The sequence below is a fragment of the Strongylocentrotus purpuratus genome, unplaced genomic scaffold, assembly GCF_000002235.5.
Source record: "Strongylocentrotus purpuratus isolate Spur 01 unplaced genomic scaffold, Spur_5.0 spur5_scaffold_9, whole genome shotgun sequence".
NCBI classification, from domain to species: Eukaryota; Metazoa; Echinodermata; class Echinoidea; order Camarodonta; family Strongylocentrotidae; genus Strongylocentrotus; species Strongylocentrotus purpuratus.
In genome coordinates, this window is record NW_022145615.1 from 31,904,763 (window position 1) to 31,920,018 (window position 15,256).

Genomic DNA, 15,256 nt, shown 5'->3' on the forward strand with positions numbered 1-15,256 from the left:
GTGGAAATAAAACCTAAATTAAAAATTTAAAAATTACCTTCCAATAAAACAAGGCTATCAAGCGAGGGACGGGGGTGCACCCCCGTATCCCTTGTAGATATACGGCACTGATTATAGCATTGAAGTAAACTTACCATACGTCCCAATCCTGGGATCGGCTCTGTTATTATACCATCCATTCAGCTCGTGGTGCTCCCTAGATTCATTCTCACCGCATAATGTAGACTCCCCTGAAAAAAAGAAACAAAATTATCATCATAATTAGTTTGCCTAAGAGAGTTTTAAAAAAAATTGATTATTATTTAGCCGAAAGAAATGTTGACCCGGAATCCCCCCCCCCCCTCCCCATCAAAATCTTTTTAATGGCGTCATCAATGAAGGGGGGATATGTAAGTTTGTATGTGTGTCTGAGTATGTGAGCGTGTGTGGTGTGTCTGTGTGTCTGTCTGTGCGTAAGGCTTAGATTTATAATATTCATTCAGTATAATTAATTTGAAAACATTATGTACTGTGTATTAAACTAGCTTATGTATTTTTTGAGGGATGTACAATTTTCTTTATATTTTGATATGTTATGTAAATCAATGAAGCTGTAATGTTTTTATTTGTGTGTGTTCTGAATGAATACAATAAAAAAAATGCTACAAAACAAAAAAAAATCAATGGGAAGATAATCTTGTAAGAAAATAACGAACAATGTAAGTATGTGGGTCAGCAACAACAACTACACTAGGAGTCTTTTAGACACACTTTCATGTTCAATATGTGGCGATCTGAAATGGTATCTTATTATGAATTTTTATTGAGTTACATTCAATTCAAGCCATGGAGCCTTGTCTGATGATACAATGAGAAACATCATGAACAAAGTGGAAGACGAGACGGTGGGTGTGAATACATGCGTGGCGTCAGCAACTCCGAACAATCTGTAACACCATATGTGTTAATAGCCATTGCTATGGTAATACTAACTTCATCGGAGGAGCCTTCTCCTTCGAATGTTTTGAAACTGAAATACGGCGCCATATAAATGCCGGGAATCATCATAATGAGTTCACATCACAAGGTCGCCCAAAGAAATAATTGTCGGATTTGTTTTTCTCTCTCTCTTTCTGACATTTACTTAAAGACAAAGTTGAGTTCTTGTCATGCGATTGCATTGTGAAAGAAAGGTTTGGAATGGATCAGAAAAAGTTGATCATGTAGCATGTAGCATGTAAGTATTGGGGTGTACTGCAAGGTTCTGGAGTCATCAAAATCATAATAAACTTGGCCCAGTCTTGGTAAAGTAACAGGCACTGTACACAGAAAGATGTATATGGGACTTTAAAAAATGGTGTCGGGGCTACTAACCTTGATTTCTTGCTCATTACTCAGCCAGTATACATTTTCTACCAAAATTGTTTGGCAAATGACATTTATTTGTAATCTTGAACATTCAGTGTAAGTTTCGTTTGAATCTTTGAGAATTCATTTTCTTTTGTTAACCAGAACTCCAGTTTATCTTTAACCCGAGGCTATAACTTTTATTATACATTAACTGCCGGTGGTCATCTGGACATCTACCCCTCGGATAACGATCCCTAGGATAACCACTCTCTAGGACAACTACCCCATAGGACAACTACCCCTAGGGCAACCACCCACTAGGACGACTACCCCCTCCCCGGGACAACTACCCCCGGACAACTACCCCAGACAAATACTCCCTAGGACAACTACCCCTAAGACAACTACCCACTAGGACAACTACCCCCGGATAACTACCCCCTAGGATAGTTGTCCGGGGGTAGTTGTCCTAGAGGATGGTTGTCGTAGGGGGTAGTGGTCTGGGGTAGTTGTCCGGGGTAGTTGTCCTAGGGGTAGTTGTCCGGGTGGTTGTCCATGGGGGTAGGTGTCCAAGAACCCATGAAATATGGTGTCGTCCCCGTAGACCAGGGGTTCTCAAACTTTTCCTTTGATGGTCCAGATGTGATGTTAATGAAAGTTGCAAGGTCCAAAACATGGGATGCCATTCGCCTAAAAATTCTTTTGGTCGATCATAATACTCAACAACAGAACAATTGCTGGAAAGCCAGGCGAGACTCAAGCATTACTCAGTTTTGTTTCAGACAATCTACTCCTAAATTTTACAGTAATGACACTTGTGTACTGAAGATGATTAGGCTTGTTTTTGGTCTATATATCTGATCCAAAAAGAATTGTTATACATTTTTTTAACAGAGCCGCCAGTGCTCCCACTCGTTTAAATAGAGTAGTGAAAAAGAACACCCAATTTCCTGGAATTTGATGGAATTCTCTTCAAACTTTCAAAATGCCTCTTACGTGGAGTTTTTAATTGGATGAATTTCTTTGGGGAGACCAACGTCGTACAACTTGTCGCACAGTTCCAGATAATAAACTTTAAACTTAAATTTTGCGAGCGAGCAAAAATGTATACTTAATTCAGAGAAATGGGGTGAAAATTATAAATTTCTCAGCGGCGGATCAAAGATTTTCAAGAGGGGAGGGGGTCGACGCCAACGAATGGGCGAAGCACACTGCAATTGCGCGTAAACGCTAGCCCTTCTAGTGGGGGTCCAGGGGCAGAGCACAAAGACGTTTGAATATATAATTATATATATATAATTATCCTTACCTTTCATGTTTGTACCTTTCCTATTGCACTTTGTATATATGTATCATGTATTTCATCTTTTGCACAAGCTGCGCCTTGAGCATTTGATTGTCAAGTGGATTTGGCGCCTTACACATCTTATGTATTATTACTATTAGTATACATTATTTAGTGGGCTTATATTGTTTTCTAATGGATCCGTACAGCATGGCAGAGCTTATGGGGCCTGGTAGAGCCCCTGTCGGGGGGTTCCGGGCGGAGCCCAAGGACCCTTTCGAGTTTTTGCAATTCAGATGACCTTTTAGATGACCGTCTTGGGCGATGGAAACTCAAACTCTCTCCTAAGGACAATTTTATACAACAGCGGGTTTTCATAGAAACCACTTCTATCTTTACTACTGTGGTCTAATGTATAAGTCACCCGACTGACGATTGCAAGGTACGGGGTTCGAGTCCCGCCGCGGCCCTAATGTCCTTTGGCAAAAAGTTAATCTACATTCGCCACTCTCCACCCAGGTGTTAAATGGGAACCCGGTAGGATGCGATAATTGGATGAGCAAGTGGCGCTTGTAAAATGGCGACTGGCCGGAATTCTCCCCAGGGAGTGGAGAATATGCATACATTGTGTGCGGGTAAGCCTGAATTCAATGACCGGGGCAATAATATGTACTGCGCATAGAAACAAAATATTAGGCGCATTGTAATTGTGAGCTATTATATCATTATTGTAATTTTAACTAATGGGGTCTAGGGGTCCGCCTTATAAGGCATCTGGGTAGCCGTCGCGAGCGATAAAAACTCTAATCCATTCCTTGAAATTCCTTGAAATTTTAATTGCACTGCCCCATTCAAAGAGCACAAAAAGCCCTCAGATTGAACATTCCATCTCATGAAATGATGCCCACATTATTGAGATTGAAATGCACGTCTGTTCAAGCATGGTAGAATATCCATCTGGATAAAAAGGATGAATCCTTCACTGAATATAAAGGACTTTTGCTATACATTGTTACCTTTTTCGCTCAAGTGATCTCAGTAAGGCAGCAGACAGCAAGAAATTGTGTAAATAATAAAAAGTCTACAGGAATGGTTTATAGAATCTTAAACTACATAAAACCCACGCGTTTTCCTAAGGACACTTATACTGTACAACAAAATGTTGTTTGAGAATCACTTCAATCTTTACAGATGGGGTGAAGGGGCAAAGCCTCTGCCGGGAGTAGAGTGAGCGGGCCCCAAGGAATTTCTTGAATTTTGGAATTAATATTTCTAAAATTAAAAAAAGCCGTCACGAGCAACAAAAATTGAATTTCCTCCTCGAAAGTCACATAACCCCTTTCATTTCATTTTATAAATACTCTCTTTTTCTCTCTTAAAGACAATTTTATAGAACTCTTGTATCGTTTTGTCTTCTTAGGCACATGTCGAGCCAACTCATCGGAAAAGTAATCTGTTAGTGTAAATGTAAGTTATGATGATTTTCCTTTTTTCTTTCTCTGTCTGTCTGTCTCTCTGCCTGTCTGTCTGTCTCTCTCTCTCTTCTTTTCCTCCACCCTCTATCTTGTTCTCTTTTACATTATTTTCCCTTATCCCATGTTTCTTTCCATCGTTCTCTCTTTGTCCCATTTCCATTATTTTAGACTGCCAAAAAAGGAGGGCCGCGGCTGATTCGACGCCGCCCCCGCCCCTCCTCCCCCCTCCCCCGATCAGACAGTGATGTATACGTTGGTGCAGGCAATATGCATAACCTACGTTGGGATTTGGTTTCAATCGAATACGTTGCCGATCCGTAACTCAATGTAGCAATTTTTATTTTATTAGTGTATTTCTTCTTTTTCCCCTTCTCTCTGTTTTTTATATCTAAACAAATAAAATGTTAAATAGTGAAAATGTTCACTTTTCAGAATTTACATTCCTTTTGATTCTTTAAAGATTCTATACAATTTCTTGACACTTTCAAAATTCTGTATTTTCCTTAGAATAGGGCAATTGGAGACTCTGTCTTGGGCGTTCCGGATTGGTATGCCCTGCGGATCAGTCTTTGAGAAGCCCTCCAGACCGATTACCCACAAGAACGACCAAATAAGGCTCTATATAGTTGGAGATATGAAAATGTCGGTCTTGTGAGCTGACGGTCTCGTGGGTATAAAGAGCGGTGGGGGAGGGTCTCCTTGTAATGGTTCCGATGAATCAGTTTTAAACTAAAAACAGATGAAAGTGGATATACAATGATTGTTAGAGGTCTGGAAATGTTATAGAATAATGGAGCATGTAGCACAATGCTTGCTAGACAAAATCAGATCAATATTCAATTTAATGATTAAAATCCAAGCAAGAAGGATCATCTTTAATTTTCAGTTCAAAATCTAACAATCTAACAATAAACAAAATTTGCTTCCTTTATCTCGCGTTTCTCTCCCGCCTTAAACTGGATTAGATTGGAGCATGTGCCCCTGTGCCCCTCACCGATGTGAACACCCCACTTATCCTCCTTTAAAGTTGAACGCCATGCTCATATAAGAGAAGAAAGGTGGGAGGGAACTAGATGTAGGAAGACAAGGCGATAGAACGTGGGAAAGAGAGAATTTTAACGAAAGAGATAAACAAAATGATTTTTTTCTAGATCGATGGCGCGTTTTTAAATAAAATAATGATGTGTTTATTTTTCATTAGTTATATGAAATAGAGCAGAGACAAAAAAGGCTTTGGAGGTTTTTGAGTACGTGCACCAAACAAATTGATCGATTTTAACTGGCGTGACGCGACTGATACAAGATATCGACGGCGGGGAACGGGAGCAACAAGACAAAAAAGAAATGGACTATGAAACTAGTAGGCGTGGATGCCAACACCTGTATTCAGACATGACGAATACTACAAATAAAGTTGTTACAATCTCCAAGGTGTTGTTGATCTAAATACCCACATCAAAGAAACGTCTACGTTCTTGTTTGTATCAAATAATTTGCTAATTAATAAGTTAGCGAAGTTAATCAGTGCGGAAACTAAAGTGAAGATGCAGGTAGTAAACTGCAAGCTTCGATATGGGCTTTGGGAATCATAGAAATTGTTTTGTTCACAAACTGATGATCTTTCTATACATGAACGTGAACTCTATCACTTCAACATTCGTCGAATGAGCGACGGATTTCGCAGGGATACAGTTCATGACTTTTATAGTCCATGCAAGTCCCATCTTCTAATTTGTACATGTTTTAAAAAATGGTCAGATTGCTCTTTTATTTAGTATAGAATTGCCGGTAATAATTGTATTTATTGTAATTTACTGAGATATACATCAATATCTTGTCTTCAGTAAAGATCAATTCATTTCCTATTCCATAGGTAATAGAAAAATAAGTCAAATCATGATTGTGTTGAAGAATTCGAGTGTGTGAGTTTATTTAAAAAAATCATATGTAGATATTACCACTTTTCAAATAAAGATCAGGGGCATATTTTACATTTTTTGTCCCGATTCCTGCATCCTCTCCATTAGTTTGGATATTTATACACCCCTCTTCCGGCATTGAACTTGATGACTTTGGTGACAGACAGTACATGAGAGGAAATATCAGTTGCCCCGTGAAACTTAGAATATACCATTGTCGTTCCATTTAGGAGATACCATTAGCAATACCAGTTTTGCGGGAGGACTACCTCTCACTCACTTCCCAATAGAATCATTACAAGTGAAAATGGGTGAATTTCCTTTGGATCTAAGGAGACAGATTTGTCAAGTAAATTTAGACAAAGTATAGAAAGTTACCCAAACCTTCCACTATCACTAAAGATCGGGCCATGTTGGCAATTTGATCATATCAAGGGAAAAGCTTTTCTTAACAAACCTTTCGGGTATAGAACCGGGAATAAAATTTAAAAAACTTCATGATATATGCAGAATCTGCCGTTCCATCCCCATTCCCAGCATGGGTTTTTGAACCCCCACTGGTTTCGACCAAGCTCTCGGACTACATTTAAAGCCGACCATCCGAATAAACTACAGCAAAAAGATAAGTTTTTATTAATACGAAATGATCGAACCAGTTGCATATATACATTTTCAAGTTCATTTCAAGTTAATTTTATTCAAAACCACACAAACATGATGTAATTTGTTACAAGTGATAGGTTCCGGAGAAGGGCCAATGCTCAGCTGCCTTTAGTTTTATATCCCACAAATTTGTGTACATCAATGCAAAAGATCAACGAATTTTACCTCTTCGTATAGAGCCGAGTTGGCTGCCATTGTTCTTGCCCTTCGATGAATCGAAGAAACAAATATATATATATATATATACAGAAGCAGTCAATTTTAGTCAATATCGAATCTTATGTCACATAAATATTTACAATACTGACCTGATTAAAGGATAGAGGGATTGAATTCTCTTTGGAATAGATTCTAGGCCACTGTGGGATAGTGGGAAATGAAAGGCAGATTTCTATGCAACCAAAAAGATGATACCCAATCGGCTTTAAAGACTATTCAGCCAGACGTTATCTCACAATATTCTTGTAAATAAGGGTGTTTTTCCTACCGGAAAAGAGCTCATTAACATCACCTGAATGGAGAGTGTCGTAAATGTAGATTAACGTCTTGACAACGGATATTAGAGGCTTAGTGCCAGGCTGGGATTCGAACCTGTACCCAAGGGGCCAGAAATCCATTTTCAAAGTAAAAGTGCCAGAATAAGAATTTGTACCCAAAATATTGTTATTCAGCAGGAAATAATTGAAAACCAACATTAAAATCATTCAAAAGCCACAGTAATGTGGGCACCCGAAAGTCACATATATTTTTGTGGGGATACAAGATTTCAAAATTTGGGAGGTGTAACGCTAGGGATGGCGAACTCAAAACATATGGGGACCGTTTCACAAAGCCTTTTTTCAATGACCAATGACACAAATCAGTGACAAATCTGCTGATAACCAACCAGAAGCATGGATTTCAGTAGCTTATAAGAAAAACTGCCATTTGTCACTGATGACAGGTTTTGTGAAACACCCCCAGGTCTCATGAAAGATTTTCAACACTTGCATTCGGTAAATTTTTGTCTGGCTTGTCATTAGTATTGATACTGTACTCCCTGATGACCCTGCAATCATGCCATTACACATGCTTTAGCCGAGCTACCATGAAAAGGGCCTCAACATTCCAAGGAATTTCTTCCTATATACCTAATAAACCATTTACCTCACCTATCGCTTCCCATTCAGTATTCTCATGTGTTATGATGTCATGAGGGTACTAACAAAGGGCATCTTATTTCAAAAGAATGCAAATATATGACGTGGATTTCTTGTGAAGGGATCCACCACCATCTTTTGAATATTGCTAATCAACTGTGTGTTGTTCACGCTCCAATTTCAGGTTCCTCGCTGCACAAATATATATTTTTTCTTTCATTAGTTCAAAGGTATTTTTGTCTTCTTCCAGTGCCTTTTCTGTAACATTTTACAAAGTCTTGAAATATAAAACATGAATAGTAACCGTGGTAACATGAAATCAAATCGAAAGCAAGTAACAAAGGGAAAATGTGCTAAACCAATAAAGCACATATATCACTTTTTTCTTTAAGGTACAATACAAGCAGAACTAGATAGATAATTTTTTTTTAAAAAGTCAGCAAGGTTATGCGAACGGGTTTCTCTTGGTATAACACTAATATATTTGCTATCATTGTGAATTTCCTTATTATTATACCAGTATCAGAGAGGAGATCATACACTAATATCCATTTCATAAATAGGATTGTCATGACATTAAAAACTCGTCCAAATTGTAGCTATGTATAAAAAACATATTTTCCGTCTCTTTTTTTGTTGTCGTATTTATGTCACCGTTTCCTGCAAAATCACAGAAGGCGGTCTTTTCCTGTTCCTTTTCCAAACATGCTATTCCTGTCTGCGTATGAGTTCCGGATGTGTCATTTCATAATTATGACATCGTGCACGCATGATAGATATAAATTTTGTGTTTTAATTGGGATGTTGTGCACATTTCAAGGTTTGAAAAATTAGGTTATTTCTTCAAAAAATAACAAATTTTACGAAAAGAGGTCAAACATTTCGGGGAGGAACCCGCTACTAGAATAACATACTAGAACAACATTCCGTGAAGGGTACATTTGTAATTTTTTGTTTTTACGCGATGAGTCCAAATCTTTTTTTAATTTTTATATATAGAGCACATTTTGTTTACCATTTTTCAGGCAGCATGGGTTATGATTCGTTGAAAGTGCTCTTGAAGGTCCGTAAATAGGGGGTCATTTTAGAGAACCCCTGTGAATGATTATGAGGTGACGTCACCATGAACGAATTAAGTTTAAACTTGAAAAGGGATGATTGTGTTCTTGCATGTCTATCATCCTTCCTACACAGAATAACATGAAATTTACTGCATTACTTTTTTCTTTTCTTTAAAAACAAAAATTATAGTTTCTCTTGTAACGTCATGAGTCATATTCAAACCATTAACATTATAATGCTTTTCGAAAGCAATGAAAATCTGGCATATTTAGACTCACTCCCTTCCCCTTCTTTATATTTGTCCACAATGGATATTTCTATCATTTCTATCAATATTAGAATAATTGAAAGAAACAAGCATTAAATCTTTACAGAAAGAACAATAATGATAATGATAATGATGATAATAATAATAATAATAATAATATTTCTTGTTTACCAAGGGTAGCCTCATCATTATTCATACTGTTCTCCCTGAGGGCTCTGCAATCCTGCATCATATATTGAATGTGCCATCTTCTAATGTTCAATGTGATCAATTTTAGCTGTAAAGGGTAAACCGAGCACCTAATTGGCTAAATACAGTGTTCATTCCAATGCATATAGGGCTGCAGCGTCCAAATGATTGTATACGTTTGCATTAATCTTGTATTACAAGACTCAAAGGCCATTTCTATATACTTATTGTATGTGCCATAGAAACCAAGATTACATAATATGTCATTGTGATGTTCACAAGTTTAAAAGATGACGTGTAAGGCAATTAATTGAAATTGCCTTAAGTTGTTTTTCAAAATGTATTTGTGATCGTATTAAATAATGAATAAAAGGTATAGATTAACAATTAAACTTATACAAATCCAGTTTATAAGTAATATAAAACTTATGGTTTGCATCTTTAGAAACGTTTGGAACTTTAAACAACTCTTCAAAGTAAGTACGGGTCATGATGGTATTCTGAATGTCGTATATACCGGGTTTATGCAATACTGATCAAAAGCTTAACATTTGAGAATTCGTAAAGTGTCCATAAGTTTTATTTGCCTTCATGAATATTCTTTGCCCTAAATGGAATCAATTCATATGACACATGATATGTAGACTGCACTTTTACTTTTATAGCCCGAAGTACACTACGCGATCGTCCTGCGATCTAATTTTCGAAAAAATGTCAATTTTACTAATCTTGACAAACATCATCTTCCTGATTTGGCTTCTAAATAATGATAAGCACACTAACAGTCACAATTTGTGTGCATTGAAGTCTTCTGGTAAGAATAACAACCTAATCTGCTTCAAGTCGTAGACAATCGCATTGACATCACTACGATTCTGAGCCGATTTAGCTTTTCCTCTTCCAAGCAGGCATGAAATTCCTTTGAAATTTAGATTTTCTTCTTCACTTGACTATTCTCATCGTCGGTCATTAAGATGTTACATGTTTAAATGTTCGTATCAAATTCTATTGCAAATTCATCAAAAAATAGGATCCTATAGTCGGACCATGACCTGTGTGGAAGGCATATGTCAATAAATTATGAGTAAAGTTTGTGTTTTTCGTGATCACTTACCTGTTGCTAAGAGGGCAGTCAGTGAAATGATCACAAGGAATATAAACCTATCTTGCTTCGTCATCGTCATTATCACCGTCATCGTCGTCACCACGATCTCCGACAAAGGCATGCGTTGACTGTCTGGTATAAGAGTGGAGAGTGATAGGTAATGATATTAATCAGTGTTTGACGGGAGACGAGTTGATTCTAAACACCCCCGCTGTGTCTAGATTTATCTATCAAAAGAATGTTTTGTGACTGAAGGAAATCGCTCATGCAATGCTTTGAGGTTATGTTCTCCCTGGGCATGCTGTGGACCCTGCAAATATTTTGTCATCCTTGCTATATCTGAATAGAATCTGCTCCTGCTATCTGAATAGAAGAGTCAACTTGAGCAGATCATAATTTGATGGACCTCAAACCAAGATGACTGGCAATATCAACACCTTTACCCTGGTTTATATCACACCGATGAATTGGAAGAAAGTCTGTCGTTATGGTCGAGGGGTTTGATATTGAGTGCGATAATATTATCATCAATCAAAGGTTTCATGATATAGAAATTCATCAAGGGCATATACGTGGTTACATTTGTAGGTCAGACTGTTATAAAAGACGAGGAGCTTCAGGAGGGGCCTTAGGAGGCCGGGGCGCTTTTTTGGCCTCATTAACAAATAATTAATGCAAACTTGAAGAGAAATGAATTTTACCTCCATTAAAGGTTTCTAACTTTTCTTGTTCTTTCGGGGATATTCCTTAATCATTTCATTCTAAAACAGCTTGATAAACAATTTCATGACCATAATCAAAGTTGTAACTACTATCTTTAATATCCCACTGTCGAATAAGTAATCAGAAAAGGAATGACCTATATACGCCAGTATGATATTATGAAAATGATGTTCCACGCAGTTTATAAATTGAGCACTGCTGAATGTTGTGTCCGTTTACACTCTAGGCACCTTCTCAACTCCATTTGAAAGGATGTTGTTTACCGTTCACATGTCGCCGCGATTTTTAATTTTTTTATTTTATTGATTGATGTATGGTGGTGGTGGTTATTTTACCTGATTGCTAAGAAAGTATAAAGGCTTGTAAATGAGAAACCAGACGGTCGACGGCTTTAGGTCCTCTCCGAAGGACCTCGTAATGAGGATTAAGGCCTTACCAAAGGGCACTGGCGCGTCGCCTTGGTTTCGAACCAGGGTCACCGGATTACGAGACGACTGCTCTACCGACTGAGCTATCGCGCCTCATCAACTCCATTGAAAGGATGTTGTTAACCGTTCACATGTCGCAGCGATTTTTATTTTGGTGTTTTTGATTGATAACATACAGATATAGATCTAAGATTATATACAGAAGTCCACGTCACGGAAATGTTATAAAAGCTTGTCAACTCGATTGAAAGTATGTTGTTTATACCGTTCACATGTCCCTGCGATGTTGCTTGGATAACATTAAGATATACAGTACATCACATTATACACTATGATTATTTCTTTTTCTCTCTCTCTCTCCCACATATTTTCCCTCTTCTCTAATCCCTTAAAATTCGAGAAGGATTTTCATTATTTATAATTATAGCCTAACCTTCCTTCCAAAATCGGTAAAACATTTCGAACAGTCCTTAGAGTATGTTGCTTTATCCTTTTGTGACGTAACATTATTTCAGATTATAATAAATTGGTTTGAGAGCACAAATAGCAGCTGAAACATAATCTACAGTTATATAATGTATTTCAGGGACACTTTCTGAAGAGAAAAAAAGAAATAGATTATATAAATACACATACAGAACGAACAAATAGATAGACAGAAAAGATGTATATAAGACGGGGATAAATAAGGAGATTGAAACTAGATACACAACAAGAGAATTAGGAGACAATAGAAGATATCCGCCCACAATAGTATAAACATAGGAACAAGAGGTGTTTCAATTCAAGTTCAGAGTCGATTGTAAGTGGGTAAAAACGATCATCAATGGCTTTACAATCTGACCTACATAGCTCTAAAAAAAATACCAAGGAATCATTGCCCGTTATTAAATTCATCCTGAAAAAATAGTTCATTTATGATATCACACAATTTTGCTTACTCATACACTTTATGTTTGCATAAAAGATTATCACTGGCTTCAATAGACCAACTACTGTATTTATTCGTATTATCTAAAAGGGTACACTGATTCAAACGAATCAAATAGAACAGATCACGTGATTCACAAAAAAATCATTTTCATGAAAGAATTAAAGGGTGTTCATTATAATTCAGGCTTCCGGCAAAATGCTCCATCACCAATTGTTCTGGTTTTTATTGCGTCTAAAATAAAGGTTAGGTGTGCTTTTGAAATCGGGTATTTGGTTGGTTTAGGGTTAGGGTTAGGGGTAGAGTTAGGGTTAGATACAGTGTAGGGTCCAGGATTGCATAAAATAAATGTTATACCCTAATAAACAAATTGGTTTGATGTGTTCAGCGCTTCAGAATATATTCATTATTTCAAAGGACATATAAATACCCCGCATGGCTGAATCTGAAAAAAGAATCAAACTTTAAAACTTCTACAAATCGAACTGAAAAAAAATATGACGCATCGTTTTCCAATTCATAACGCGTTTTGCAATTTCATGTACTGCAATTATTACTGTCTGCTCATATGAATATCACATTCATACATACTTATTCGTTATGTTCTCTAGACCTTACTCATAAAACCATGCTAAGAGAATGATAATCACATAATAAGACTCATTTCACTCACCTTGCCTCTGTCCGACAGTCTTGGTTCAGATGATGAACGCGAGTCAGCTCTCGGTCTGCCCTCTAGAAACCTTTTTCTCTATTCCACAGAAATAAAAAAGACTAGAGACGGTGCCCCATTAGCCTTGACTCCGCGCCACCATAGGGGCGCCGCTATGGGAGAGGGGTGGGGGCTCTAGGACCTTCTAGAATCGTTTTTTTCCCTTTTTTGTGCTTGGTATATGTTCGTTTGATTGTTTGATCGGACGACTCTTTCTTTTGTTATTATTGCTATTGCTGTTGTTTAAAGCATGGCTTTTCGGTAGGTAAAGTTTCCGTAAAACTTTAGCCCGACAACGACCCCCCCCCCCATATAAAATATTCTTGCGACGCCCCTGATGGCCAGGAACAACGGTATATATGCATAAACACCTTGCTACCTAGGGCGTAACCAGCGAAACCACCGATAGTTCATAATGTCTTCTATCATAACCATCTGGGTATAAGTTATTTATTTTAAACAGAAATGTAGACTTGATTTCCTGGTATAATTGATAGAATAAACTTCTTAATCCATGAAATGAATGTATAATACAGGGAATGTGTTGATGTTGTTGTATGCAGTGGTCACAATATGAACTAACTACGAAGTAATTAATCCTTCCCACATAACTTTTACATGTCACGTTATGGATTCCTTTATTTACCATCACGGATAAGTTGGCCTTATTGAAGAAGGACTCTGGATTTGGGGAGTGGTAGCCGAACCCTTCTTTACCCCCAGAACACACCTCCTGTTAATGAACTTGCCCTTTCAGAGAGAGACCTTTCTAACAAAGAGCCCCTCTCATCACAACATCTTCCCATTGTAGTAGTGTTCAGTTTTGTCTCTATACGTACTCTTCGACCTTCACAAACCGCCGTTCCCATCCATTTCAAATACCAATGCCTTTAAACAATGCTGGCCCAAGACCTAGAAATCTTTGCTCTCCTTCTCTTAAAATCAAGAGCATTGTTATGGAGTGAGACTGAACAAGACACAAATATTATTTTTGCGTCAAAACTAGAATGTTGTTTTTGACACCAGGATGACAGTAGTCACAATATCTAAAGGCTTGCGTACACGTTTGAATTAATTTGTCCACTGTGTCAGCCTTCCTTGTGGTATCACCTAAGATGAAAAGTATTCTCTGTAGAGTTGGTAAAATCGTAAATTTGTTTTGAATTATTCGAACATAAACAAATGATTATTTAACCATTATAATGGCACGTCGTCAGTAATTGTCTGGTGTAACTTCAATTCAACACACAAACGGAAGAAAAACAGAAAGCAATGAAATAAGAATTGAACTTAGGTATATACTCCAAAAAAAATTGTCTATTCGAAAAAACAAAAAATGGCATTATAGTGAGTTAAACCTATTTTACAAAATAAACACAGTAAACATGTATAATTGCATTAAAATTTAAAATTAATGAGAGAGTAAAACATGTAGGTTGTATGCAAGTCGGGCCTAATATTTGTCGTGATGATATAGGTCAAGTTCTGCAAGATCGATTGACTTTTGTAACACAAAAATGGGAGAGGCAGGGAGGATTTGTTTTTCCCTTTCTTTTTTGATACTTTAGATGTACACTTCCATTGGAGCTCACATAATGAATATTAATGTTCTTGTCATGTTATGTTATCTTGAAAATTCATGAAAAGAAAATAATCTTAAAAACAAAGACACTGTCGTAATGATTTTATTGCATTTACTATTTTCTAACCAACCTGAATTATTGAATTAATACAAATGGACGAGGTATCACCGAATTCCAATATTCAGACATCAACTCAGACATTTTATTGATTCAAGTACATTAGCAAAGACGAAATATATGTTTAATCATTTATTTCATTGTTCCATTGTTGCCACGTTTGAACACCTCCATTACTAACTTCTTGTATATCGGTCACGTGACGCTCATGTCGACCCAATGTCTCTTTAATAACACGAGGCGTTATTAATGTTATTTTTACACAACGCTACAATGTTTATTCATTTTAGCTCTGAATTGTGCTTTAGAAAACATGTCGATAATGAAA

At 37.1% G+C, this 15,256-nt stretch overlaps 1 protein-coding gene across 1 annotated transcript in view; it reads right to left on the reverse strand.

Annotated features, from left to right (window-relative positions):
- Positions 1-10,841, reverse strand: part of LOC100893745 (dual oxidase 2) — a 41,785-nt gene extending 30,944 nt beyond the window's left edge. Inside the window, exons 1-2 of the mRNA XM_030977157.1 lie at positions 10,444-10,841; positions 135-230 (exon numbers count right to left, since the gene is read on the reverse strand). Of these exons, the coding sequence (XP_030833017.1) occupies positions 135-230; positions 10,444-10,555 (208 nt within the window). The 5' untranslated portion in view covers positions 10,556-10,841. The remainder of the gene's footprint in view (positions 1-134; positions 231-10,443) is intronic.
- Positions 10,842-15,256: the final 4,415 nt, after the last annotated feature.